At 32.7% G+C, this 24,323-nt stretch overlaps 1 protein-coding gene across 5 annotated transcripts; it reads right to left on the bottom strand.

The window, feature by feature from the left end:
• Positions 1–7,760: 7,760 nt before the first annotated feature.
• Positions 7,761–14,519, bottom strand: LOC127086545 (plant cysteine oxidase 4). Of its 5 annotated transcripts, XM_051027319.1 has the most exons (7): positions 14,347–14,492; positions 14,161–14,203; positions 13,464–13,548; positions 12,795–12,937; positions 11,948–12,095; positions 8,202–8,405; positions 7,761–8,104 (listed from the first exon to the last, which is right to left on the bottom strand). In XM_051027319.1, the coding sequence occupies exons 1-7, from the start codon at positions 14,475–14,477 to the stop codon at positions 7,983–7,985; spliced, it is 876 nt and encodes a 291-aa protein (XP_050883276.1). In that variant the 5' UTR covers positions 14,478–14,492; the 3' UTR covers positions 7,761–7,982. The 5 variants fall into 5 exon arrangements, with proteins under 5 accessions (XP_050883276.1, XP_050883277.1, XP_050883278.1 ...); XM_051027320.1 differs by lacking the exon at positions 14,161–14,203 and having other exon boundaries at positions 13,464–13,772; positions 14,347–14,519; XM_051027321.1 differs by lacking the exon at positions 14,161–14,203 and having other exon boundaries at positions 13,464–13,660; positions 14,347–14,489.
• Positions 14,520–24,323: the final 9,804 nt, after the last annotated feature.

The raw sequence follows: 24,323 nt of genomic DNA, 5'->3' as shown, positions 1-24,323 counted from the left end.
GTAGAAGAAAAGATGTAAAAAAAAATCCGAATTTTAAATAACTAAAGACATGCATGTGCCTTTGATTTTATTGATGATCCATAAAGTTTTTATGAGTGATTATTTGTCTTTTTCATCCAAGATTCCTAGTTCTCGCTAAATTTTCAAACGGATCTTTTGTGAATGATTTGGTGAAGATATTTGCTAGTTAATTATGGGTATCCACAAAAGTGACTTCTACATCGCTTTGAAGAACATGATCACATAGAAAATGATGTTGTACATCGATGTGTTTGGTTCTTGAATGCATTACTGGATTCTTTTTTATGTTTATTGCACTTGTGTTATCACATCGTAATGGAATGCATTTGAGATCAAGTCCATAGTCACGAAGTTATTTCTTGAGCCATAAAATTTGTGCATAATAACTACCTATTATTATGTACTCTGCTTCTGCAGTGCTAAGAGTAACACATGCTTGTTTCTTACAGGACCAAGAAACTAATGCATTTCCTAGGATATGGAAAGTACCACTTTTTCTTTTTCTATCAGTTTTAGATCTTGCTTAATCTGAGTCAGAATAACCAACCAAATCACATATACTACCTTTTGGATACCATAGTCTAACATTGGTTTTTCCTTTCAGATACTTCATGGTCCTTTTTACGGCGGTGAGATGAGATTCCTTTGGATTAGCTTAAAAGCATGCACAAAGACAAACATTAAACATAATGTCAGGACGGCTTGCCGTCAAATAAAGTAGGGAACCAATCATACCTTGATACTTTGTGATATCAATAGAAACATTAAATTCATCTTGATCTACATATGTTCTGAAACCCATTGGAGTAGTCATTTCTTTGCAATTATCCATATCGAACATTTTCAACAAATCTTTACAATACTTAGATTGGTTGATGATGATGTCATTCTTTAATTTCTTAATTTGTAGTCCAAGAAAGTAATTCATCTTACCCATCATGGACATTTTAATTCTCCTTTCATCATCTATGCAAATTTTTCACATGGGTTTTTATTTCTTGATCCGAATATGATATCGTCAATGTAGAGTTAAACCAATAAAGTATGACTTTTGATTTTCTTAATAAACAAAGTATTATCAACTTTACCTTTTTCAAATCCTCTTTCACATAGAAAGTTGTTAAGTCTATCATACCATACCCTTGGTGTTTGCTTCAATCCATAAAGAGCATTTCTCAACTTGTAGACATATGAAGAATTCTTGAAGTCTTCAAAACCGATAGGTTATTTGACATAGACTTCCTCATTGATGTATCCATTCAAGAAGGAGCTCTTGACATCCATTTGGAATAACTGAAAATTTAATGAACATGCGTAAGCAAGTAATAAATGAATAGCTTATAACCTTGCAACTAGAGTGAATGTTTCTTCAAAGTCAATTCCTTCTTCTCAATTATAACCTTGAGCCACCAATCTTGCTTTGTTTCAAACAATTATACCAATCTCGTCAAGTTTATTTTTACACACCCATTTGGTACCTATGATGTGTTTACCACTTGGCCTAGAAAAAATTTCTCAAACTTGATTTCTTTCGAATTGATTTAATTCCTCTTGCATGGTAAGAATCCATTGGTCATCTTCATCGATTTTTTAAGGTTCTATTTGAGAGAAAAATTCCATATTCAAGCAAGCATCTTTGAGATTTATCCTTGTTAAAACTCTTTTACTTATGTCACAAATAACTTTGTTAATTGGATTATCACTATGGATTCTCCATTCTTGAGGAAGATCACTTTGATTTTTCTCATGTTGAACGGTTTTCTCTGTGTGTTCTGATTGATCAAATTTGTCATATTTGGCAATGTCTTCCGTAGGTACTTCTAAAATATCATCATCGTAATGAAAAACAACTATATCCTCCTTAGTTGGGTTAGATTTATCAAAGAAACATGAATTGACTCTTCAATAGTTAAAGTTCTTTTATTATAAATTCTATAAGTCTTACTAGAGAGAGAGTAATCAAGAAAAATACCTTCGTTCAATTTCTCGTCAAACTAACTGAGGTTGTCTTTGTCATTGTTGAGGACAAAGCACTTGCATCTAAAGATATGAAAGTTATCAATGTTTGAATTTATTCCCTTGAAGAGTTCATATGGAGTATTTTTCAAGAGTGGCCTAATGATAACCTGATTTCTCAATAACATGTCATGCGAACCACATCCGTCCAAAAATATTTTGGTAGATTTGAGTCACTTAGCATGGTTCTTACAAGTTCTACTAGAAATCGACTATTTCTTTCAACTACTCCATTTCTTGTGGAATCCTTGGTGCTGAAAAGTTATGAAAGATGTCATGTTCTTCACAAAACTCTTCAAAAGATGCATTTTGGAACTCTCCATCATAGTCACTTCTAATTGATACAATCTTTAGTTATTTTTCATTTTTCACTTGTTTTGCATACTTCTTGAATGTATTGAAAGCGTCATTTTTCTGCATTAAAAAGAGTGTCCAAAAAAATCTTGAAAAATCATACACAATAACTAGAGAATATGCATTCTCTCCAAAGCTTCTTGTTCTTGATGGACCAAACAAGTCCATGTGCAACAATTGAAGTGGCCTTGTAGTTGATACCATATTCTTTGGCTTGAAAATTTATTTGGTTTGCTTCCCTTTTTGACATGCATCACATAATTTATCTTTGACAAATTTCATTTTTGGTAAACCAATGACAAAGTCATAATTGACTAGTTTGTTTAAATGTTCCAGATGAATATGTCTACTCTTTTATGCCAAACCCATGAGTAATTATTGCTTACCATAAGATATTTTACTTTAAAAGATAAATCATCTAAAGAAATTATGAAGATATTATTAATTCTTTTACCTTTAAGTTTTACCTCATGAGTGGCTTCATCTTCAATCAAGCATTTGTTCTTGGTGAACTTGATTTTGAAGCCTTTGTCACAAATTTGACAAATGCTAAGAAGATTATGTTTTAATCCTTCAACATAAAGTACATCTTCAATGGTTGTGAAAGGTGGTGCTCCAACTTTGCCTATGCTGTGAATATTTTCTTTGTTGTTATCCCCATATGTGGCATATCCCTTGGCTTTTAGGACTAGGGATGAAAAATTGTTTATATCTCGTGTCATATGCTTAGAACAACCACTATCAAGATACCATAGATTTGCAGTGGTCTTCAGGAAAACCTACAAAAAAATTATGTTTTGTTAGGTTCCCAACATGCCTTGGGTCCTTCTTAGTTCCTTTCTTGACTCACGCATAATACCCACTAGCAACACTAAAGTTCCTTACATATGAAACATTAGGTGTGTGACCAATTATACCACAATAGAAACATGTAGGAATAAAATTAATTTTATATCATAGAACATAAGTCCTTTTTGACCATTTCTATTCTTAGTATGATGGTGAACATGTTGCACTTTGCTCACTTTCTCTTTTGTGGATTGTTCATTTTCCTTAACAAAGATAGTTTTGCTAGAAGTTGGTTAGTCAAACTTTTAATAATCAAGTCCACTTTTATCATTTGAATATCTTTGTATACTAAGGATGTGTTCTAATCCAATTTGTCATTTTTCATATCTTTCAGTAGCTCTTTTTAATTGGACAATTTGAAAATAAAGTGAATCAAAATATTTGCTTGTAAAATCATGTTTTTCTTTATCAAAAAAAATTGTTTTTCAACTTCAAATTTTTTTGCATAGTGTCAATCTTTTCTTCAAGAGATGAAATTTGTTTCTGTTGACACAGTTTTGTACAAAATTTTACATTCATTGAGTAGTTCATTTATTGCTCCTTGGGAATCATTATCATAAGAAGATATTTCGTTACTAACCTCTTCTTCTTCTTCATCAGAATGGTGTGATGTCATCAATGTAAGATTTGCATATTTCTCACTTTTCGAATCGGATGATATACCCACTTCATTATCATCCCATGCAATATAGGTCTTTTTGGACTTTTACACTTTTCTTCCTTTGAAACCACTTTTCTTTGTGAGTTTTTGGGAAATTCGTCTTTATGTGTCCTTACTTTCCACATTCATAGTAAGTAACATTTTGTGTTGAAGTAGAGGATTTTTTTCCTGGAAATTTTCTTTCTTATTGCAAAGTTTAAAGTTTTATCATTATTATTAAAAAACTTATCAAGGTTTTTTAGAAGAAGCATGAAGTTCTCATCTTCATCCGAGCATCTTCTTTTAGTTATTCCATTGATTCAACTTTTAAAGTAATGTCTTTGGATTTCTTCTCTTGAATCTCATACTTTTCTAGTCTCCCAAATTCAATCTCATGCTCTTGAAGTTTTCCAAATAAAGATGTGGATGTCATAGTGGATAGACTATTCTTTTCAAATATCGTCTTTACCTTTGGTTACTATTCTCTGGTTAAAGATCTAAGCACTTTAAGATTAAGTTCATCGTTAGTAAAAGTCTTACCGAGAGCAAACAAGTGATTGGTCAAGTGTACAAATATTTTATGCAAGTTATTGATTGATTCTCCGAGTTACATTCTGAATAACTCATACTCTTGACTTAAGGTATTTAATCTTAATCATTTTACTTTTATGGTTCCTTCATGATTTTTCATTAATGTATCCCATATTTATTTTGTCGTTGTGCATTGAGAGACACGGAAGAATTCATCCATGCTTAGACCCGTTTAGAGTAGGTTGATTGCCTTCTTGTTATAGAAGACTTTTTTCTTATCATTTTCATCCCATGAACGTTTTATTTTTGATGTCTCAACACCGTTGACAACACTTGTAGGAACAAATTGGCCATTTTCTACAGCATCCCAAGTTTCTTCTCCTTGTGCTTCTAGATGTACTTTCATGTGTATTTTCCAGAAATCAAATTATTCACCACAAGACAATGGAGGTTTGTTGTTGCTACCACTGTCTCTAAAAACTGGATTTGTGGAAACCATTCTGGATCTTTTAGGAACATGTTACCTTAATGTGCTTTAATGTCAAATATAAGTATTTAGTACACCTAAGAGGGGTGAATTAGGTACTTTAAAATTTTATGGTTTTTAGAGTTTAATGTTTCTTTATTTTCTAGTTTACGGTTAGGTGATGAAAGTAGTAAAGTGTAGAAAGTAAAGAACATCGGAAATTATACTAGTTCCCCTTACAATCTGAGAATACGTCTAGTCCCCTTACACAGTGTAATAGATTTCAATATTGTTAGAACTCTGTACAAGTCTAAATCTAGCTTATATACACAAGCTTCTAACTTAATCACTAAAGCAAAACACCTTGTGATTTTACAACGTAGAAAAAGAAACACACTTTCTTTTTCCAACCTTCTTGTTTCCAACAATTTTGGACAACAAGATACATACACAAATATTTGAGTTTTTGATACAGATAAGTGTCGGAGCAGTAGGATAGAATAAAACCTAACAGTAAAATTTCTTCCCTTTTAAAATATGGTATATCACAATATTACTTTGAATGCTCAAGAACTTTTACTTTATGTGAATATGAAAATAATGTACAAGTTCTTGAAGATTGAAAATGACAGATGCACTGAAATACTCGGGAAAGAAATTTTGAAATAGGTAAATTTTAATCAGATAAAATATTTTCTATTTATATTGCAACTTACACCTTTTGAATCAAGACATGGCTCTTGATAAAATATGATGAGGTGTGTTTTTAAATTGAAATAATACATATGAAGGTGCCATGAAAAGTTGCAATGCATAAAAGTATTTTTCTAAAGATCACCAGTGTCAATTGATTGGGACTGATGGTCAATCGGTTGCTCCTTCAAAGCGTTTGAAAATTTATGAAATTTGAACTAGCGACAATGGATTGCTCATCCCATGCAATCAATTGTTAGCCTTAAAATTTTTGCAAAATTGACTAATGACAATCGATTGATGCTCTCATGCAATTGATTGTCTTGCTTAAAAACTTGTTTTTTCATTTTAAAGATTATGCAAAATTTTATAAGTATAAAATGCAAAGACATGAATTTATATGAGATGTCATGGATTGATTTTAGATAGTGTGAGCACTTAAGATTATATGTAACTATGAAACACCATATTTACCATCTTATTTATTCATCCATCATATAGCCATTTAAGTAGCTTCTCCATCCTTTAGCATTTGATCATGTCTTCACACTATGGATTATCTTCATCAAAATCATCTTCATTGAAGGCTTGAATTCATACAGTCCAGTGTTGAGGATCACTCTCTCTGATATCCAGTGTTGTAGGACTTCGGTCCAGTGCTGTAAGATGGTACCACATGCATGGGAGTAAAGGAAATATGCATTGCATAATAACTTTGTATATCGTACATATGTGTTGACTGAATATGTTTGATATATATTATCCTTGAAATTTATACATTGTTTAAATTGTGGAATGTATTATCACCCTTTTCTTGTCTCTTTGTTTCTACTTTTGTACTTTATAGAAGTAATCCTCAGGTTGAGACTGAGGAGTGATAGCTTTGATTGTCGGAGATGGCGTAGTTGGTCTCTTTCATAGTTTGGTTTTGTTTATATTTTGTTGTATCTTTTATTGGCTGTTTAGTTTGTATTCGGTGTCATTCTGATATTGTAACATCGGGTTGGAGATTTTGCTATGTCATTAAGTTGTTTTTAACATATCACTTTGCTATATTTTATAATGATATGCTTTGACTTAAATTCCGCATTTAAAATATCAAATGAAATATTTTTGTCAATGTGACACCCTTATTTTTATCTTCATATTTTCCACAATATTTTATACATTATACTTGGGATCTAGGGTGTTACAATAGGGGTGTTAATATTTCTATATATAATATTAGATAGAATATTACTTAGTCATTTAGAATAGAATATACCATAACATATAACATATTATTTATGTAATTAATACGATAAGCATAAAATCTCACTGTATAATAAAACCTCCGTAGTGTTATTCTAACACACGGTTTTATTCAAATATCCCCATTTTTTGTCTTTTGGAGCCAAAGCGCATCTCCTCCAAGCTTACTTTGAAGAGATCATTCAATCAACAATGGAAGAAGCGTGATTTACAAGATTTACCAACAAAGCATGGTGACTCATGAGCAAATTTAGGTACAGGGTAGAAAATTATGAAGCGCCGATCTTCGGCCGATCGAAACAAGGGTTTGAAGACAAGGTAAACTTATGTGAACATAACCAAACCGTGCATATGACCAAAGAACTCCCAAGTAACTTGGAATATAACACAGTACAGAAAAGCGCAAGGTTACATTTTAAGGAAAACACATAAATGGGTAAGGTCTTGAATATGATTCCAAGATGGAGGAAACAACATCAAGGGAGCCAACTTCAAACTCGATAGAAAATGAAATTCAAAAGTGATGACAAAAACCATAATCTTGGAAAATCGACATGCAGAATATGCAGGATAACGCCCGCAGATTCGGTCGTTAACACCGAGGAGGACAAGAATGCATTCCTCAGGCTTCCAGAAGGTCGTCTAAGCGTCAAGACACGTAATATTCAGCAAGTGGAGGCCATCATCAAAGGTCTTAACAAGTTTATGGCATTCAGGTCACACTCATGATGTACCAAAAAAATAGATTGACGTCCCACAAACTAGTATTAGGCCATCAAACTTGCTATCTACAATCCTTCAACTAAAATTCATCTAATTCATAAACTTGTGAACACAGATGCAAATAAAGAAACAAAAATAATATAGTTTCTTATTCTCAACAAGATAAGCAAACAAAATTTAATAATAAGCCAAACTCATCATAATGATTGAGGTCTATTTAAGAAAATCCCGAAACTACTCTAAATGGATTAATCAAAGAGCAATATGCATTGTTATGTACACCCCAAATGCTAATAATAATAAAAATAATAATAATAATAATAACTAACATGACCAAAAATAATAATAAAATTATTGCATTGCCTTTTTTTCATGACTTCTTCCACAATTTTCATGACTTCTTCTCAAATGTAAATATATAGAAAAACTAGAAACTTGTTAATATGTTCTAATAACTGGACCCTTGTACAGTCCTCTTCTTATTGCAAACTCATCCGACGGTTGAAATTCTTCTAGCCATGTCACATCAGAAAATGTAACTCCATCCAACTCAACATTACCTGCAATTTCAATACATGAATCCGTAACAAACGCGCTCAAAATAGAACACTGACATTTACAAGTGAAATTTCGGCAAAAGAAACAAAATGAGATTACCTGGAAGATCTTTTCTTTGAGATTGTTGGAAGTAAGTGCAGTGTCTTTCGTGTTCTGGTGAATATGGTGGAGATAATATGTCAAAGATTGCGCAAGGAGTAATGGCCTTAAAACAATGAATGTTTCCTCCAACGGTAGGATAAAGAACTGTTGTTGAAGTCGGTGCTGTCATGTCTTTATCTTTCACAAGCTTTGCAGCTCTAGCTGTCAGTAACAAATTGGTTTAAGACCAATAAACCAGATTTATTAATCATAATCAACTCTAAAAGAGATGAGAAATTGAACAAGGACAAAAGTAAGATGGCACCTAGATGTTGCCCCGAGACACTACTTATTGAAGGTGTGTCTGGTGACTGACACATGTTAGTGTCAAACACAAGACACAACACCGACACATATAGTTAGATTCTATCACTTTTATTTTTTTCAAATGGAAAAAAAAAAGATCACAAACAAGTGTTCTATTCTATAAGATGATAAAAACTACCATCATAGGTTAAACAATTAATAAAATTTAAACAAACAAATCAAAAGGTTGATAACTAAAAGACCCATTTTAGCCTTTTGACAGGTTTTATGCGCATTATAATTATGCCTATCAAGAAAGGGAAAAAAAGTAATGCTACAATACATAGACTATGTCATGGTATCTTTGATGATTGAATTTGAATCTCCCTATAATATAAGAATTGGATCTCTCATGTGGATCCAAATCTACTATCATAAAACATGGCGGAGTACCAAGCTAAATGACTATGCATTTCTCAATTATAAAAAACCTAAGTATGATTTTCTTTGGCTCTGCATTTTTTTATTTCAATAGCCAATGGCTTCTTTTTACTTTCCTTTGAATTTATGGGTTTTAGATGATACGATGAAGAGGAAAATGAAGACCAAATATAATGACGATTTGATGACACATGATGTTCGGGAGTCTAAAGAGTGTCAGAAGTGTCAATACACCAAAACGTTCGGAATCCAAGAGACTCTGACACTTCCGAGGCTCCCCGGACTCTCCAACAAGTAGTATCAGAGTCATGGTTAGACTTAGCGAAGAGTTGAAATGGGATCCTAATATAGATCAAGGCTAGTGATGTGGGTGACTCACTTGTTGGGGAGATTGTTGGGATTTAATTGTGAGTGGATAAATCTCATATCGACTAAAAATGGAGAAAATGTAGGATATATAAGAAAGGTTACCCCTGACCCTATTGTCTTAAGGTTTTTGGTGGATATGTGGTGTCAAGGTCTCTTGGATCCTGAATGTTTAGTCCATTGACGCTTCCGGTACTCCCCGGACTCCCCAACAAGTGGTATCAGAACCATGGTTAGGCTCGGTAACGATCATAATAAAGTGGGTGACTCATACTTGTGGGAGAGATTGTTGAGATTCAAGCGTGAGTGGGCAAGTCCCACATCAACTAGAAATTGAGAAACTGTAGTTGGTTCTTCCCCCTTGTCTTAGGGTTTTAGGTGGATATGTAGCATCTACTGTCAAGGTCTCTTAGGTCCTGAATGTTTAATCTTTTGACACTTCCGAAGCTCCCCGGACTCCCCACACATAAGATTAAGCGCCAACTATCATTTATAGGGATGCGAGACTCATAATTTTCAATTTTAAAAAATAAAATAAAAAAAGAAGTGACATGTGTTAGCATTTACTATCATTTACCGTTAAAAGTCTCACATTGGATGAGAAATCACCTGAGAATGTGTTTATAAGTGAAAGGCATTCCTTGTCTTACACGCGAGTTTTGTAGGATTGAGTTAGGGATAGCGGCTAGATAGTCTATTGGTTAGATTAGTTTGTTAGTTGAAATTGTAGAAATGAATAGAAGTAGCCTTAGAGGGGAAAAGGCACTCATAATATTTTATGAAAATTGAATTCTCAATTGTATGGGATTTTCCCTTGAAAGGTTATGAATCAGAATAGTAACAGTTCATATTCTTCTTGATTTCTCAATTGTAGAAATGAATAGAGGTAGCCTTAGAGGGAAAAGGCACTCATAATATTTTATGAAAATTGAATTCTCAATTGTATGGGATTTTCCCTTGAAAGGTTATGAATCAGAATAGTAACAGTTCATATTCTTCTTGATTTCTTGCTCCACCAATTGGCTGTTATTCTTTCCCCTATATTGACCTATTGACCCAACCAATCTGTGTATCGCCAATTCCGTCTTTTGTCATCAGAGTTATGGAGGCTAGGTCACAGAAAGGGTTATGTCGCGTAATCAGAGAAAGTATCTAGCAACCACAGCGCCTAACTTGCTCATCTTTGTGAGAGCATTGCAATAACCGATAACAGCATCAGGCAGTTACTATAAATGCATAAGCACGGGTTAAATTGGGATGATGATGGCAAGGAGTATCTAGCAAACATGTACGATTTTTAAATTCCAACTGAACAGAAACAACCAGTTCTTGACCGGGAACAAGGTTGAGGATAGAATGACAATTCAGGAGAATCTTGATGCATACAAAAAGGGTGGAAAGGAGTAGGGCGTGAGAACAGGGCTTGCTCACGATACAGGGCACTAGGCAATTGCCTTATCAAGAGTTTCTTTTAAGGAAGAAGGAAGGGAGGTGTTTCAGGCATGAGCGACTGTTAAGCACTCGAAACAGATGCCGAGAAAAAGTATCTGGTTATGATCTTGGAAGACGATGAACAGTAGGCTTACAATGGAGAGATTATCAAGATCCAAAGCGAAGAAGCATGGCAGACATAGAGAGAAAGTACTCTTGAGATTCTTGATGTAAAATTGATCTCAATTGTGAGGGATTCACCCTCATAAGGTTGTAAGAAACCTTGTGACTCAAAATAATAACAAATCAGATTTCTTCTTACTTTCTTGTTGTGCCAATTCTCTGTTTTAGTTTCTTTGCAGGTAGTTTAATGTGATTAAGATAGAATTAAAATCATGATTTGACATCTTTTGAATTAAGAAATTTCTAGAAAAATGTTTACTTTTTTGATCGATTCCTTTTTTTACCTAGAAAAGACCGTGCGATACAAGTAGAACGAGAAACAAATTATATTTTCCAAAATATTAAAAAATGATTCTCCTCACTTTATTGTATAAAAGGCCCTAATATAGTATCAATGTTAACAGATACGCGTCGAGACCAATCTCCTCACTCCCACCCCTTTGCGCAGTTTAATGATAAAATAACTAAAGCATATGATAAAACCCTAAAAATCACGTTAAGACATGAATATTCCAATCTTTTGTTTTTAACTAATTAGCTTAAGTTTTTAAAAGGAAAAAAGCATTTCTTCAAGGCTTTAACCAGAGTAAAAATCCAACCAATCAACTCAGAATTATCCATTTTAACTCCACCGAGATCTAGTGTATCAATGGCGGATTATGGCGGTCAGCTAAATATCTGCCATATAAATCTGATGTTGCAGCCTATGGCGGCTCACACAAAATTCTCTATTCTACAACACCGTGTTGGAAGGAAATTGGACAACACCGCTGAGATCATGCACTAACATCCACAAAACGTCAAACATCAACCATTGACTTTTAAACAGGGGTCTTCGATTTCCCTTTTTAGTTAGACATTAGAAGACTGTTTTAGAGAATGATTGTAATAAAATAGTGTTTTTTTCTTAAGAACGAAAATAAGGCATGACATGCCGTATTAAAAACTTGATGCATTCTGATTCAGATACAGGAGACTAAAAATTGAATACAATACAACATCATAAAAGTAAGGAAAAAAAACTATAAAGAACAAACCTTCAGTTGGATCATTTGGGCCAGGGAAATCGATCCAGTCATAGGATTTAACATGCACTGTACCATATATGAGCTTGCTTAGGACCGTCATTCCAGGATGATTGTGGAGAGGAATGACAGATGAAGGGGGCATGCAAAAAATTCCAATCTGATAAGATAAAAATTAATAATATATTTCAGTAGTTGTTCCCTTCGTTGCGGCCGTAAAATAAAGGATTTTGAGGTCTCTGCAACAACATTACAACAGTAATTTCAACAGCCTCAGCCACATTTTCCGGCAATATAAAGGTTTGCAGCGACCACAATTTAAAACCATAGTTTCAAATTGCGGACCGCGTCAAGTGTTGTGGTTGCGATATTGTGGTTGCGGTAGTGTCCGCAACTGCATCAGACCACGATTGCAGTGTGATTGCAAATGATATTAAAAACAGCATCGTAACGCTGCAATGGCCGCATCGTAATGCTTCAACAGCCACATCAGGCTGCAATAAACTATGCCGTGCTCACAAAAATTATTTTTCTAGCTTCCTTCATATTTATATCATAGATTTTTAAGAGATATTTTAAAAGAATCATAGATATTTAAAGTGGTGAAGAGTTAATAATGAGATAGATGTGAAACTATAGAGAGGAAACAGAAGATATGTGAGACATAAGATAAGTATTAAAGTATAATAGTTTATTTTATTAAAAAATATATTTACGCCCCAACTGCCGCAATTCGCATCGCAGCAGCCGCAATCGCAATTGCAATTTAAAGCCATGGTTCCCAGTATTTAAAAAAAACAGAATTTTAAGAACTATCACTGGATAAAAATGATGTGGAGTTCTGAAAATTGATACTTACAGAGAAGCTGTCACATTCATGCAAATGTAAGTATTTGATCGGCGGTGGTTGATGGTTCCCATTGGTCTCGGGCATTTGACCGTTCCAATTGCGAACCACTTGTGCCTCCTGCTCAAGACCTACATCGGATGGCTTCATTTTTTCTGAAACATTATGTTAAAGGTTATTACAGAAATCTCATTCTGAACATTAAAGAAGAAATTAATATGTATCAAATCGATGTGGTCTCAATTTTTAGCAAAACGGTACTAAAAAGTTGATCCCTCCGGAATGAAATATAACCAAAAAGGTATTTAAAAAGTTGATGTATGTGGTCTCAATTTTAGACCACATACATCCACTTTTCAAATACCGTTTTTGCTAATATTTCCTTCTAGAGAGCAATCTATCACTTAGACCTATCTAGTATCAATATGTGCTTGCAATTTTTACTCATCCGATTTGTGCCACACCTCATGAAACAAACCATTCCGTTACAAAACAAACTAGATTCGACAAACATAAAGTAAACAATGCTCAATCAATGAGATCGCAAGGAAAAAGTCTATTTACGTGTTATACACGTAATTATCGAAACTAAATGTTTCACATACTCGGAATACAAAACTACAGAGTTGAAGATAAAAATACGCATGTACGACAACTAAACGACAAAAACAAATAATATACCTAACTTCTCGCAAACTTTTGAAATGGCTTCTTCAGACACGGGTCCATTGGGTGAAAAAGACGTCCTGCATAGCCTATACAGTCTCTGTACATAATATGGCATCTTGTAAACGTGTGCGTGATAATAAGCTTATCTACTCAGAACAATGCCCCGGATTCAAAACACCTTGTAATCAGCTTATCAATTGCAATAGCGACTGGATATACAATTCGATAACAACAGTATTTTAGTCTCAGAATCAAACCAACTGTAATGAATCTGAATAGTTGCAGATGTTCCCTCACAGGTAATCTAATTTATGGGCCTCACTGAACAACAAAAAAAGTGATAACAATTCATCACAATTGACAACTCTATAATAGTAAATCACTACATGATCTAAATATACACATTCACAAACTCACAATTCATTCCAAAACATTGAGATTCAATTGCATTTTCCCCTAAAGTTTCTCTAAATACACATCTCAAAAACCAAAACAACAAAAAAAAATCCATTTTTACCTACAAATTTCCAAACCCCACAAGTTTTTCACACCCAAAAAACAAATCTTTCATTATGTATTCACATCCATTAAACAAAACATACACTACAAAATCGAATGTTAATATATTTCAACAACAAAACCCTCTAAAAATAATTACAGGCATAGAACATAGTCAATAAACTCTTAAAATAGGGAAAGATTCACAAACCAAAATATCGAAAAATTGAGACTGACCCAGTAAAAGGATTAAGCTGAAAAATCATGTAAACACATAAAAATCAAAAATTGAACAAAAATCATAAATGGGGTATGAGATTCCAAAAAAAAAATATATTAAAAAATGAACAAAAAGGTTTAAAAAAATTGTTCAAAAATTAAAAGAAAAAAAACGTACCTGTAAAACCCATCACTGAGAGGAGGAGGAAGGTTAGATGAAGATTGAAGAGATTGAAGCAAGTAAAGATCGAAACAAGGTAATAAAAACGAGGAATAGAAGGAGAAAATAGAGAAGAAGGTGAAAAACATTAAAGATTATGGGCCCATATAGAATAGAAAATGTTTAACACGTCATCATAAAGTTTTTTTATTTTTTATTTTTGTTTTGTTATTAAATAATTACCATCTCTAAATTCTCTGTGATTTTATCAGATTTTTTATCTTAGAAGTTTTTTTTTAACTACAGCTGTATCTTACTTAGCTTAACTTCACTTGTTCACACTTTTTGTTCTTTTGTTAGTTGTATCTTGCAAGTGGTTATTTTGTTTGCTTATAATATTAAAATCGAATATGATAAGAGGAAGTTATAATAGGTTTGATTCTAGATGCATAATTTGAAAGCAATGTCAATACTTTTTATGGATATTGATTAATGTACATGGATTTTATACAATTTTATATATATATATATATATATATATATATATATATATATATATATATATATATATATATATATATATATTCTATTTTAATTTTTTTTCCCTTTTATTCTTCTTTCCATCTATATTAACACATCTCTCTTAAATTTGAATCTTCCGCAACAATTTTTTCAACGACCTTCTTTTATATATACTTTTATGTTCGTATATCTAACTCTCATCATTTCTTTACTATCATTGCTTCATTTTTTAATTTTTAGTTTCTCTCTACCCATTCATAAAAATTATGATTGGGATGTGTTGGACTACAAGTGATCCAAATTTGTCTCTCTTTACCCTTTAATTTTTTGGGTGCAGTTGTTTAATATTCATCTATTCGTTGTATGATTCAACAACAAAATACATTTACCAAATGTAATACATAAAATAGACAAATTATATTGTATAAAAGGAAAATATATGGTCCATGGTGGACCAGTATTGATAATCATTAGATTAAAAAAATTCTAGTAATTTTTATATTCGCATACAATTTTGTTCCTCTTCTTTCTTATTTTTCTTTGCCATCATTTTCAACACTCAAACCTTATGGCAATCATTCGTCCCTTTCATAGCAAATCAAACCACCAACATGTGTTCCTCAATAGGAAAATCTCGTCTAATTGTTGCATAATTTTCGTTCAATTAAGTCATCGTCGTAGTTTCCTCAACAATTTGATTTTTAATAAATAATGTTTTGTAGTGCTTGGCAACTCATATGTTTTAATTTTGGTCTTTTGGGAATAGTTTTTTGGATTTTTAATCAAGGTTTCACTTCAAAGATTATAATTTAATTTATTGCACCCCATAATTTAGATCTTCAACCATGTCAAAGTTGGGTTGCCTCTACATCAACATTATGGGCACGCCTCAAACCCAGTGCAAGACACACATATATTATGTAATATCGCTCATGTCACCACCACAATGTCACTGCTTTCAAATATTGGATTTGGATTGTGACATATGGGATTGAAAGGGGAGGAAACAGCGATGAATGGGTGTCATCGACTTTGTAATGGTGTGCTTCCAAGGAGTCTAACAAGGTTTAAGTGATTGTAACACCTCAATTTTTGTGATTATGGCATAGCTTAAGTTTTTAATTAAAATATACCTTAATGTTATTATTAACAAAGTAATGTTAATAGACTTATATGAGTGTTAGAGTATGTGTTTAGATTCAAGTGATCTTGCATTATACTATTGAATGTCTTTTTCATTCTTTAGAGTTTCTCTAATGACCTCTACGTAGTGTTAAGATCATATGCTGGCATATATTTACCTAATCAAGTTGATTCATATACCATTAAAAAGATGATACAATTACCTAAAATTTATATGTTCATGTTAAAATCTATTTCATTTATATTACATGTTTAATTAAGTGATGAATGAGAGGTATCTATCTTGAATATTCTACTTAACCATTGCATAGTATAATGGAGATGACTTAGCTATAAAACTTGCTTTGAGGATAAACCAAATCCATTAATTTCATAACATACATATTTATATTGCTTATGAAGACATCAAGACTTTATTCAATTGTTTCGTTTGGGAATTGATTCATAATATATAAGAATTGATCCATGAAGCAACAAAATTGCATTTTCGGGAGTATATCCCTATGAATTTGTACTGATAGAATTCTAATGGGCTCTAAGAATGAACGTCCAAAGAAGGACTAATCATGTCCCCAAGAGATCTTTTTGAGAGTCTAACTATAAACTTTGAGCTTTTGAAGGTTATGCCCACAAACCTTAATACAATCTGATCTTGATATTTTAACAGGATTATCCCCGACCAATGACAACTTTTATTACTAGAACAAAATTGATTTATACCATATCCCTTAGTTTTTTATGATAACAAAGTATTTAAAGAACGATTTGAGTATACTAACATTTGTTCAAGTGTGCAGAACCATAGACTAAAATTTTATGAATAATCCAAGTAGTGGTTTTGATTGTGAACATCTAAAAAGAAGCTTAAAGACCAGAATTTGAAGGATCAGAAGTTGAAGACCAAACTCTAAAGAAGTTTATTTCTGAAGAAGTCAGCGTCCGAAGGCCAGAGTCTGAAGACCAGACTTTGAAGAAGTTTGGTTCTGAAGATCATAATATGAGCTAGTCAAAGCGCAAAGTTCAAGGTGACTCTGATAGGTCACTGTCAGACTCTAAGGATACTTTGTATTCTTATGGTCACGTAAAGACCTGGGCTTTTTCTCATAGAGCCAGCTGGAATATAACTGATATTTCCTCTTGTAGCAAAGGAATTTTAAACAATCTTTCAACAATATTAACCATTTAAGAAACATCTCAACGTCTATATTCAAGTTTCTCTAATGACTATGTTCCTTCTCTATTTAAGGAGATGAAGACTTGAAGAACAATAATGATCATTGACATTCAAAAAGTAGTTACTCTGTCAAAATACAAACACAAGTTTAACTTAGGATTTCTTATCTTTGTATATTCTAGAAATCATTAAGTCTTAAAGAGTTCTTGTTGCATTGTATTTTATGTACACCTCTAATTGTATATCAAGTGTATTGCCTCAAACAATATTTTATATGTTAGGTAGATTGTTAGAAGTTTCATACTTAGTGTTTGAACATTTAAAGTTGCTTGCATTTGTGCTTGAGCATAGAAGTTTCTTGCTTGTGTGCTTGAACATTGGAAGTCCCTTGCTTGTATGTTTGAGCATAAAAGACTCTTATTTTGTGTTTGAGCATTAAAAGTATCTTGCTTGTATGCTTGAGCATATAAGTCTCTTAATTTGTGTTTGAGCATTGGAAGTATCTTGCTTGTATGCTTAAGCAAATTGTAATCTTATGTGATTATAGTGAAAATATTTTGTAAGAGCAAATAGGATAACTTGTGAGAGGACTAGACTACTTATGATTTGTGAGAGGAAATGAGATAACTTTGTGTGTCTCCTTCTTTCTTTCATTATTTATCCATTGCATATTACTTATTCTAATTGGTTCAGATTTTAGACTTTGTGTTTAGAGTCTGACAAGAGTTTTAAAAATAAAGAAAAAGTAGACACAATCCAACCCTCTTTCTTGTGTTTTTCTCACCTTCATTATCCCAAGGCTTCCATATTATCATTATTCTCAATGATACCATCTATGTTAGTGACATCATTATTAACATCTTGATTAACTTCCACATTCAAGTACCTACTGAGGAAGACACTTTTCACATCCATCTGGTCAAATGTGAACATAAGGGGACAAGACAAACCTATCAACATTTTAATGGCTTCAAGATGAACAATAGGAGTAGAGGTTTCATCAAAGTCAACCCTTTCGATTTGAGCATAGTCTTGTGCTACAAGTTATGCCTTCTTTCTAGTAACAATCTCATTACTTTTCTTATTCAGAGGTACCTCTATGTCATTCAAATTGTCATTAACATCTTCCTCCACATCTTCTACTGCATGATCCTTCTTTATTTTTTATACATGTTTTCTTTTATTATTATTGTAATTAACAACATCAACATGGATTACAACAGTATCAACCTCAACATCCTCATGGACATGAACATCATTACTAACAAAATTACCAATATTTTGTTAGACAATAGGCTTAGATCTAGAGGGGGTGAATATAACCCAAGTTAAAAATTTATCCGAAAATTTGACTTAGAAAAATTTATGGTGCGGAAGCAAGTTTCAAATATTTCCTATATCAAAAATCGTCTAACCGAACCTACTATTGAATATCCCGGATATGCGCAAAGGTGTCAATGTTATGATAATAATCCACAAGTCAATCAACAATAATTAAGCACAACTAATTGAATACTCTACAATAGTAAAAGTCTATCTCCAATGATATCCACACAAAAAAACTAAGTCAAACAATTTGTCGAACATTTGATGTGAGAAAAACAAAGTTTGAAATTTTATATGGTGTTTATTGTTCTAAGAAATCCAATCACAACCAAATGGTTATTGATCAATACAACAAACAAAAGATTCAAAATTTAATCAAAATTATGATCCAAACTATGTTGATCCGGTGATCAAAGCAATCGACAATTTGTGAATCAAAAAATAAAAGAGAGAGAGAGAGAGAGTACACAAGGATTTGTTTAGTCAGTTCCCCAGTCGACCTAGTTATGGGTACATTTGCCCTCAATTCGAATTCGAATTGAGATATTATTATAATAAATATTACTTTGCAAATGTATGTATACAAGAAATGAGAGATCAAATTCCACAAAACCCTAAGTTTGCTCTTGACTCTAACACCTCCAAAAATCTTGATCAAAGATTGACCAAGACACCAACAATGCCATTTCAATTCACCTATTGTTGCTACTTCCTTGAACGACCTCTTCGTCTCGAGGTTTTCACCTGGCTGAATTAATCTCAAGCGCACACTTGTTGAACCCAAGATTTGTTAACACAATCCACTATTTCACGCTACCCCCTTGCACGACACACCTAGTCCCAAGGATTTCTCTCGATCGGATTCGAATTGCACAATATTATCCAAAACCTTCAAACCTTAAAGATCTTGAAGGAAAACCCTACCTCGATTTTCTGATTTGAACCCCTCAAAGATCTCAACTCAATATTCTCGGTACAACAAATCTAATTGGACGTTATCAATCATAATCTAGATGATACCCACTCAAAAAATGATTATTTGTAGTTTGATTGTGTGTATGCATAGATTGAAATGAAGATGATGAGATATTTTGAAATCCTGGATTCATATAGGTTTTACTCACTCTAGAAACCTTACTAGAGAATGATGCATGTATGAGTATGTATATGCATGGGTAAGTGGACACACACAAGGAATACAAGACACTTTGAGAAAAAAAATGAAAATATGCAACAAAAAAATCAATCGTGTAGGTCGACATGTTTAAGTCATGTGTCAACCTGTACGAGCATGTGCCGACCTGTTCAATGAAATATGTCAGCATGTCAAGGGCATGTGCCTCTTATGTGTTGACATGTTAGGTCGATGCATAAAACAATTGTTGTAGGCTTTAATATTGCAGTGTATGTGTCGACCTATGGCACGGATGTGTCGACCTATAGCCTGAAAACTTTCACTATAGGTCGACTTGTCTTGGAATATGTCGACCTGACTTGTAATTTTTCATGAAACTTGATTTTTCATGCTTGTTTAATGCATGAGACCTTTTCAAAGATGTTTCCAAATACTTGTATGCTTCCTAATGCTAAAATACACATAGAGAATATGAGGATATCGTACAATGTACATAAACGCTAAAGAATCTTAGTTTTTACATCATACAAAACACTCCTAACGGAACTTATCAGAAGATGCATTCACATACTCCCCCTAAAGATTAGAAGATACGATCAAAAGGTTTTGCGTAAGGAAAATAGTACATAGTACAAGATCAACATTCCTTCCACTATGTTGATTTTGTGGGCTAAGGAATGTACTATTATACCATTTTGTCTCGTATTATGCAAACCGTTATACAAGAAGACAACTGCATTTTGACATTCCAATTCTACCCTCCAACGGATCTTTCCATTGACCATATAAAGGAGATTGGAATATTGGAAAAGTAGTTAATGTTAATTCACGCTTCTATTCACTACGCTATTACACAACGCTTTTGTTGAACTATATTTTATTGTGAATAAAAAATAGAAACACACATAGAGTTTTTATTCGTTATTGTGTGAGAATTTCATTGCACTAAACATGTGTTATTTTGATTTCATATAAGCAATCTTGTAAACATGTTCTTGTAATCTCATTTGTTTGAGTTGTATTCCTTGAGTGACTAGGGTTTTAGTCAGATAGACTCAAGAAGAAAAGGCGGGTAATCTTTGTGTGTCTGTAATCAGTTTCGGTTATAGTGGATTAAATCCTTGTTGAGAAGGACAAATCAACTTGGCAGATGGACTGGAGGTATCTTAGTCAACAGCGAACCGGTATAAAAATAATTGTGTTATTTTTCTTGTTCATGTTTACTATTTAATTATGTTAGTTTCAAAAAGCTTTCATTTTAGAAACCCAATTAAAACCCTCATTTACTGTGTTTCTTGCCACCTTCAACAAAGACATATCTCTTTTCTCCAAGACTCCCATCTTGCATAGTTCCCATAAGATTCATATGATGTAATTCAAGAACACGAGTAAGATGTTGGAACATCTTATGCGACATCGTGGTTTGCCTTCCAACTTGACAATACTCATAAATATCACCTTCTTCAATTTTAAGGTCAAACATACATATGATAGCTTTCTCTGCAATAAGGTTCCTCATACTCCTAACTTAGTTTTTGTATTTAAAATGTCATCCATGATGTCTGAAATATGATCTTCAACATTTTGCTCTACTGTGGCAGCAACCATTTTCCTATTGACAAATTCATTTCTCTTAGCGATATGCTTATTCTTTCTTAACACTTTTAGATATGTGACAAGTCTGATGTTGGCTCTTCTCATAAGGTGACCATATTTAGCAATTCTCGGATGATCTGGTACCCTTCATTCTTTGTTATAGATGTTTGTTAGTGACAATACACTCAGAACGATTGAAATTTACACACAGTTCTTGATCACATAATTGTCTAATACTTATGAGATTTGTAGTGAGACCTTCAATAAGAAGAACACTATCTAGGATAGGAAGGCCTAGATAATCTAGTTTCCCCTTTTCAACAATATTTCTTTTAGAACCATCACCAAAAGTAACCTAGCTATTTGAGTAAGGTTTTAAATCTTTTAAATAGTTCTTTTCTCCAGTCATATGTTTGGAGCAACCACTACCAAAATACAAATCTTCTTTACATGAAGCTCTTATAAATATGGGGGCAATATGACTTGTAGTGGTTTCTTTGACTTTCCACACTTGTTGACAAACAATTTTGAGGTTTTCTTGGACGAATGATGTTTATAATGGCAATAAGATCTATCATACATTTTGTAGCAAAAAGGTCTTATGTGACCTCATTGGCCATAATAGTGACACACCCTAGATCTTTTGCGGTATGCATGATGTTGAACAAGATGTTTTGACATGTTGTTTAATATATTAAACCCAATCTTATTGACATGAGGAACATACTCGTGCTTAGAATTCAATAAGCTAACTCCAATTCCTTTCACGTCTCTAGCACTCTTGCCAACCTCTAAAATTTCATCAAGATTTTAAGAACCACATTTTAACATACGAATAGATTTGGTCATACATTCAAGTTTAGATTTCAGGTGGTTAACTTCTTCCTTGAACTTTGTGATAGTTACAACAAGATTTGCCTTCTCTTGTAGCAAAACGCTGATTTGAACTCTTTGTTTCTCACTAGATATGCATTATTCTTTCAAATTAAGATACAACTGCCTGAAGGTTTCAACAACATCTTCATATGAGATATCTTCATCACTAGATTTCCCATCATCATGCATACTTAACTTGAATATTACACTTATTGTGAAGGCAACCACATTGTTTGTCTTTTCTACTTCACCATAATCTTATGTTTGATCTTTACAATTTATGGCTACAACCTTTGGAGGATTCTTAGTACCATAAATAATCATTAGTAGATTAATTGATCCTCCTTCTTTGGCATTCTCTATCTTGAATATAATGTGAACCCTAGAACATACCTAAATAGAATATGGCGCCTTCTCTGATACCAATTAAATTTTGTTCTTCAGACGGAAATATGTCAAACACAATGTTTGACATAATGTGTATGACAAGATAATTACAAAGCATGCATAATTAAGGCAAAAATAAATAACACGGGAATTGGTAACCCAGTTCGGTGCAAAATCACTTATGTATGGAGGGAATTAACCCAATGAAAGGAAAATCTCTCTTAATAATCAGAAGTACAAATGGTCTTAATTGAACCCTCCTAGTTCAATGTCTCTTTTCCTAATAATACATTTTAGTTTCTATTTAGGACTCCCTATAGAAAAGCTCAACTCCTAATAGTCAAAAGTACAATTTATCTTATCTGAACTCACTTCGTCCAATGCCACTTTCCTAATACTACCCTTGAAGATTCGATCAAGGCTCCCCTTGAATTTGAGACACCTCTCACTTTCACTCGAGCACACTCCCGAGAGTTTATTCAATTACAAATATGAAAGATAAATTCTAATACAACTCAAAACTCTATTCGCATAATTAAGATTTAAAACACATGAATAAAGTGTACAAAATACAACCAAAAACAAATATTCAACTAAAACAAAGTTCTCCAAATGAGTATATATTTTCTCTTTAGGTTTGAGTTTTCACAAACGAGATCACCTTCTTATATAGAAGCACAAAATTTATCTCCAAAGCCTTCTAGGATCTCCATCTTGAATATGATTGATCTTCTAAAAAGCATATAAGATTAATCTTCAATAATGATGATTTCCAATCTTGTTTGATCACCTTGAATAAGTACTAATCTCTTGATTATTCTTGTTGTGTTTTATTCATATCACATATTCAAAAAATACACATATCAATCAAATCTTTATTATGAAGATTGAGATCCTTGACTGATACAAATCTTGAACAAATAAGCACAACAAAAGAATCTTGCTAATATAGTATCTTTTTCCAAATCCACACTCAAGCTAACACACTTATATCTCTCATATAATAGAAAAAGAAACAAATCTTAAAAGGACAAGATATAATTCAATTTATCTTGATTTCCAAGAAACCGGTCTGAAACAAGATGTCCCACAAATCATGGAATATTTGGCTTGACATTTGTCCGTATGATAAAATAATGAACCTTGAACAAATAAAATAAAATATTTACTTGATATAAATCATAATTCTAACCCCTTAAAGTAAATGATTCAGAATGAAAACTCTTCCAAAAACTTAACCATACTTTAAAGCATCTTTAATGGAGATTGAGATTTTCTTATTAAGTACAAATCTAGATCTTGTGATTAAAACAAATCAAATTAAATCTTTTTCATGGAATCTATGTTTAATTAAATTTTCAATCAATATCTTGCAGACAAATTGCAGCACAATATTTGATAAAATAAATATGGACAAAATCTTTGTTCGAAGCATATTTAAATAAAACTTTTCTCCAATGCAAATCCAATCTTCTTATTTAAACCAAATCCAAATCTTTTAATTAAACCATATCCAGTTAAATCTTCTTCAAGCTTTGTGGATTATGATTTAATAAAATATTTTTCACAACTGATTTGGATTAACAAACTTCTTCCAAAAGAAATCTTCTAATCGTACCAGAATTTATACAAATTTTCTAACTAAAATATTGAAGTAGTTATTCAATGCAGTACATGCAGTCTGCACGCCAAGATGTCACACAAGACGCCTTGCTCAATAAGTTGCTTACAGCCAAATCTTTCTTTCAAAGCAACTTCAGTCGAAACCTGAACCAACTCTTGTAATAACCTTTGGAATCAAACACAAAACCAAACGAGCCAAGATGTGCTCCATAA

The sequence above is a fragment of the Lathyrus oleraceus genome, chromosome 5 (genome assembly GCF_024323335.1).
Source record: "Lathyrus oleraceus cultivar Zhongwan6 chromosome 5, CAAS_Psat_ZW6_1.0, whole genome shotgun sequence".
Lineage (NCBI taxonomy): Eukaryota > Viridiplantae > Streptophyta > Magnoliopsida > Fabales > Fabaceae > Lathyrus > Lathyrus oleraceus.
The sequence above is the reverse complement of the archived record's forward strand: the minus strand, read 5'-3'. Positions and strand labels throughout refer to the sequence as shown.